The sequence below is a fragment of the Lathyrus oleraceus genome, chromosome 6, assembly GCF_024323335.1.
Source record: "Lathyrus oleraceus cultivar Zhongwan6 chromosome 6, CAAS_Psat_ZW6_1.0, whole genome shotgun sequence".
Classification (NCBI taxonomy): Eukaryota; Viridiplantae; Streptophyta; class Magnoliopsida; order Fabales; family Fabaceae; genus Lathyrus; species Lathyrus oleraceus.
Window position 1 is genome coordinate 298,355,457 of NC_066584.1, and position 6,030 is coordinate 298,361,486.

Here is a 6,030-nt window from a genome sequence, read left to right on the forward strand (position 1 = left end):
GCTTGTCTGGCGACACTATATAGACATATGTGCAAGGCAACCCATAAAGGAGTCAAGAGCATAGGAGGTTGTGTTGTATTACTAATTGTATGGGCATTCACACGCATACACTTGGTATCCCCGGTTAGTAACGAGGTTCCATCACATCCTTATGCATTAAGGTAACGATTTTCATTTAAATGCAACTTATATTTCTCAAAATTATATATACGTCGCTTTAAGGTAATTTTGAGAAATATAAATTGCATTTAAATGAAAATCGTTACCTAAATGCATAAGGATGTGATGGAACCTCATTACTAACCGGGGCTAACAAAGGTATGTGTGTGAATGCTCATACAGTTAGTAATACAACACAGTCTCCTATGCTCTTGACTCCTTTATAGGCTGCTTTGCACATATGTCTATATAGTGTCACCTGACAAGCAGAACCCCAATTGTATGTATTACATTTTTCTAGGTCTCATACTAAAGGTAACCAAGAAGAATGCAACAAATTGTGACTCTTATCTGACATTAAAAAAGTAGCAATTAAAAGTAAAATATAAATTTTTGAATGAAGAATATTTTCTGCCTCGGTCGAGTTAGGGTTATTTTTCATGTGTTTATACGGCTTCTAACCAAACAACTTTGATAGAAACCCCATTTTTATCTGAAGTTGTTGGTTCGATGCCCAAATTCTCCATGTAAACATCATTGGTTACGTTTGTTGGGCCATTAACAGTTTTACCATTGATTCGGAGACCGAGTAACATACTCACATCCTCTAGTGTGATAGTACATTCACCCGTTGGTAAATGAAAGGTATGTGTCCCGGGTCTCCATCTCTCTAACAATGCAACAATTAATTTAGAATCTACTTTTAGACTTGCAATCTTGGCCACATTTGCAAAACCGGTTAGTTCCAAATACGGTATTATAACCGCACTTGGTTGAATGTATGTATGTGAATGGACCCGGAACCTACCGTCTTCCTGAAATTCAAATAAAAATGGTAATGAATATTTGATGTGATATTTACATATTGAATTTGTGAAATAGATTTGAAAGAGACTTACGTATTCGGCAATGTTTGTCGTCGTCCCACATTGTGATTCGCCCATCCACAACAAAGACATTTTGGAATTGAAGATAGTGAATATTTGTAGAGAGTAAATATTTGAAGAGAGTAAGTATTTGTGAAATAGAAATTGTAGGAAGATGATGAGAAAGAATTGTAGAGGAAAGGTTTATTTATAGTGGTAAAAAATATTAAATATATAGGTTAGAATTGTACAGGGTGATTGGACAAGTAAGGGAATGCATGCAAAAAAAATTGTAAGGAATCCCTGCAACCACGAGATTCCCATGCTGATTGGAAATCACACTGCCAAAAAGCCTGCGTGCAGACTCGTCCCTTTGATGGACGAGTTAACCCTTGTAATGTGTTGGCTCGTCCAATGGAATGATTGTTGGTGTAAGCCCTAGAGGCCAATACTTTTGGTACTTGTATCGAATTATTTATTAATAATAAAAGACTTTTTCTTTATTATGTTTGTTTAATAAAGTTCCTAGAATAGCTAGTCCGTTTAATGTATCAAGTATGACTTAATCATGAGATCACATTAAACATAAGGACATTATTCTTAAAGTATTCGTAGTCAAGCTTTATTGTGAAATGGGATAACATTAAAGCATGAAGACTATTATGTTTATAGACTGATAATCACATCTCATGGATCATGGATAAAGAGTTATCAAGTCTTAAACATAAGTATGAATATTAAGAGTAATATTCATACTGGATTGACCCGCTATGAGAATACTATATAGAATGTTATGCAAAGTGTCATAAGTTATTCTCATGGTGATAATGGTGTATACCACCCTTCGACCTGAAACCACTATGGACCCTAGATGTAGAGTCGAGTGCCTTATTGCTGATCAAACATTATCCGTAATTGGATGACCATAAAGACAGTTGATGGGTACTTCATGAAGCATGTTAAGGGACATGAGTGACCTAGATGAAATTTGTCCATCCTGCGTAACAGGATAAATGTCTATGGGCCCAATATTGAACTGGACAAGGATGACACGGTATATGCCTTGTGTTCAATATAGACATAAGGGCAAAAGGGTAATTATACACATAATTATCATCACAGAAGAATTTGTCAGATCACATGACATTTTCGTGTCTTGGATAGCAGTGATGTGTTGCTAGATACCGCTCACTGTTTATTATGTTAAATACGTGATTTAATATAATTGTCAATGCCGCGAAAACCTATAGGGTCACACACAAAGGACGAATTGATGAGAGATAGAGTAATTAAGGAATACCGTAATGTACGATGCCCTTAAGTGAATTATAGAACATCGTAAGGTACGGTGTACTTAAGTAGAATACGAAATATGGTAAGGTACCACGCGCTTAAGTGACTTTGGCATATTATAAGATATGGGCCATATACACTTGAGTGGGCTTTTTAGTTTGCAGCCCACACAAGTGGTTCTATAAATAGAACCCTTGTGTAGAAGCATTGTCACACTTGCAATTTTGTTTCTCTCTCACACACTCAAAGTCTTCATTCGTAGCAGCTAGCATTGAGATTGAAGGAATCCGTTCGTGTGGACTGAGTAGAGGCGTTGTCATTGTTCAACGTTCGTGATCGCCACAAGAGGTAACGATTCTATCACTGATCATGCCCATTCGTAAGGATCATTAAAGGAGAAATTTTAAATTCCGCTGCATTTTGGATCGCCCTTCTCCTTCAATGACGAGCTTAGTCATGTGACGTGTTGCCTCGTCCAATGAATGGGCGAGCTTGTTCTTCTAGGGTTATGACTCGTCCAATGAATGAGCGAGCTAGTGAAGGCTAGGGTTTTCACGTTTTCTCTCTCTTCCAATTGAATTTCTACCGGGTTTGGTTTACTAGGATTATGTTTTGTTGACTATAAATTGCATTAATATCTTCATTCATTCTCACCAAACCAAATCTACTACATTTATATCTTTACTTATTTTCATCAAACCAAATATTCTACATTCATATCTCCTTCATCTCACCAAATATTATTCATATCTTCAACCATTCTCATCAAACCAAATCTACTACATTTATATCTTTACTTATTTTTATCAAATCAAATATTCTACAATCATATCTCCTTAATCAAATCAAATATTTCACATTCATGGCTCAAAGAAATTTAATTGTGTCTATCTATTCCGAAGGGTCCCTTTTCATATATGCAAATGAGGGATTCTCATTTTGCAATACGAATTTGCATATGTTCAAAATCCAAATCAACTCCAACTTCCATCATTTAAAAGACCGTATTGAAAAAAAAATACAAAGTTATGTTGAAGACATCATTTATTGCCATCCATTATTTAATGGAGATGATAATACTGTCTTTTACATAATGACACCCATTGAGACTGACGAAGATGTCAAGTTGATGTTTCAATGTCATATAACATTATCTCAATTACCCACCATTGAGATATATGTTCGTCTAGTCAAAAATCTTGAAGAACAACCGAGTCACAATGAAAACCTTGAAGAACAACTGAGTCACAATGAAAATCTCTGTTATCCAACGCAATTTGTACAGTCACACGAGTACGGAATGAGTCAAGCCATTGACGAAGAACCGACTCAAAATAATGAACCTTTCATACCAAATGAAGAGGTAGGCGAGAATAGTGAGGATGATCTTGAGGAGGTTCGATTTGAAGATCTATTTGGTGTTAACGATGACGATGGCAATGAAGACATCTTCGACACACCGACCGTTGCACTAAGAGCGCAACCAATTAGTTTGTACAACCCACCTCTGCACATGCAAAACATAAGTTTGGATGATGTTGAACCAATCTCCGTTTTCGGAAGTTTCATACCAACTCACAATGCTGACGAAATAGAGGAGGGCATCGAGTATGAAAATAAGGAAGAGTGTGTTCTGGCGTTGCAACAATGGCATATAAAACGTAGTTTAGAATTTTCTGTGGTTAAATCTAACAATGTACGTTTTGTCATCAAATGTTTCAACATGCAATTTCAAATGCAGGGTCTCTTTGTGTAAGGGCAACTCAAGGTGGAGAGTTGGTAAGTCTGGTGGGCCTCATACGTGAACAACCACTTCCATGTCACAAAACCATACAAAACTCAGTTCAGAAATGATTAGTAAGAGCATAATGGAGCTTGTAAATCGGGACGCTTCTCATAAGGTAAAGATTATCATCGCTCATGTTGCTGAGAAATACAGGTATATCATATCCTACAAAAAGGCATGGATTGCAAAGTGTAAGGCAATTGAGTCGTTGTATGAAAATTGGGAGACATCTTACAACGATCTGCCGCAGTGGATACTGGTAATGAAAACATATCTACCAGGTACCATTATAGAATTGCAATCCTTACCTGTGATTTCAAATGATGGTTCACACTTGGGTGACCAAAGGATATTTCATCGTCTGTTTTGGGCGTTTCGACCATGTATACGTGGTTTCGCATATTGTAAACCTATTGTGCAGGTTGATGGAACATGGTTGTATGGAAAGTACAGAGGTACTCTGTTGATGGCTGTGGCACAGGATGGGAACGGGAACATATTTCTGATAGCGTTCGCATTGGTTGAAAGTGAGACAAAGGAAGCTTGGAGTTTCTTTCTTAAGAATTTAAGAATACACGTTACTCCCCAAGCAAATCTGTGTCTAATATCAGACAAGCATGAATCAATAAAGAGTGCATATAACAATCCGGAAAATGGATGGCAGTATCCTCCATCATCACACGTCTATTGCATTAGACACATCGCGCAAAACTTCATGCGCGAGATTAAAGACAAAGATCTGCACAAAATAGTCGTTAGCATGGGTTATGCGTTAACAGAGGCAAAATTTAACTACTATCGGGGGGAAATCCGAAGAACAAACAACGACGCTTTATCATGGATAGACAACATCCCTCGGGAGAAGTGGGCAAGGGCATTTAACGAAGGGCAACGCTGGGGTCACATGACAACTAACCTAGCAGAAGCAATGAACTCGGTGCTAAAAGAAACCTGAAACCTTCCAATCACTGCATTGGTCAAATCTACGTACTATCGATTAGGATCACTATTTGGTAGAAGAGGCCATCAATGGACAAAAATGTTAGCCTCTAGGCAGGTTTTCACTAATAACTGCAACAAGGGGATGGCTGAGGAAGTCATCAAAGCTAACACGCATAACGTCATGCAATTCGATCGCGAGAGATTTTATTTCATGGTTCAAGAGAAGATTAATCATAACAACGGTCAACCAACCAGAACATTCAGCGTTGATCTGAGGAAACAACACTGTGATTGTGGGAAATTTCAGGCATTTCACTTACCTTGCTCCCATGTAATCGCAGCATGTTCGAGCATACGACAGGACTACTCCATTCACATTCCAGACGTCTTCAAAATTCTTAACGTGTTCAAGGTATATAAGGAGAGTTTCCTAGGACTTCCCCATGAGGAGAATTGGCCACAATATGAAGGATTTACTCTTTGCCACGACAACTCTATGAGAAGGAGGAAGAAAGGGCGCTCAAACAGCACCAGGATTAGAACCGAGATGGACGGCGTTGAGAAAGAAAAGAGAAGGTGTGGAATTTGTCGTGAAATAGGACACATGTGTAGGAAATGTCCTAATGTTGCAGGACCGTCCCAGCGACCATCCAGATGATTATGTTGTTATTTTAAATATTTGTCTAGATGATTATGTTGTTTTTTTTCATTATTAACTACTATGCACGTAATATATATAAACCATTGTGTATTTTTAATGTCTTTTGGGAACAAACAATTATGAAATACATTTGATAACCAAAGGCTTTTGGTTACAAAGTACGACCACATCAACTAAACAACAACAACAACCAACACAAGTGGTAATTAAAAAATTAATCAACAACAACAACCAACATAAGTGGACCTTCAACTCCTCTATTAACTTCACCACTATGTGCCGAAAACATACACTGAACATCTTCATCATTTTCTATACGATCC

General features: G+C 37.5%; 2 protein-coding genes across 2 annotated transcripts; both read left to right on the forward strand.

Moving 5' to 3' along the window:
• Nucleotides 1-4,186: 4,186 nt before the first annotated feature.
• On the forward strand, nt 4,187-5,059 carry LOC127095297 (uncharacterized). Its single transcript, XM_051034007.1, has 2 exons — nt 4,187-4,363; nt 4,526-5,059. The coding sequence occupies exons 1-2, from the start codon at nt 4,187-4,189 to the stop codon at nt 5,057-5,059; spliced, it is 711 nt and encodes a 236-aa protein (XP_050889964.1).
• An 84-nt stretch (nt 5,060-5,143) lies between these two features.
• LOC127095298 (uncharacterized) lies at nt 5,144-5,704 on the forward strand. Its single transcript, XM_051034008.1, has one exon. The coding sequence runs from the start codon at nt 5,144-5,146 to the stop codon at nt 5,702-5,704; it is 561 nt and encodes a 186-aa protein (XP_050889965.1).
• The last annotated feature ends 326 nt before the right edge of the window (nt 5,705-6,030 follow it).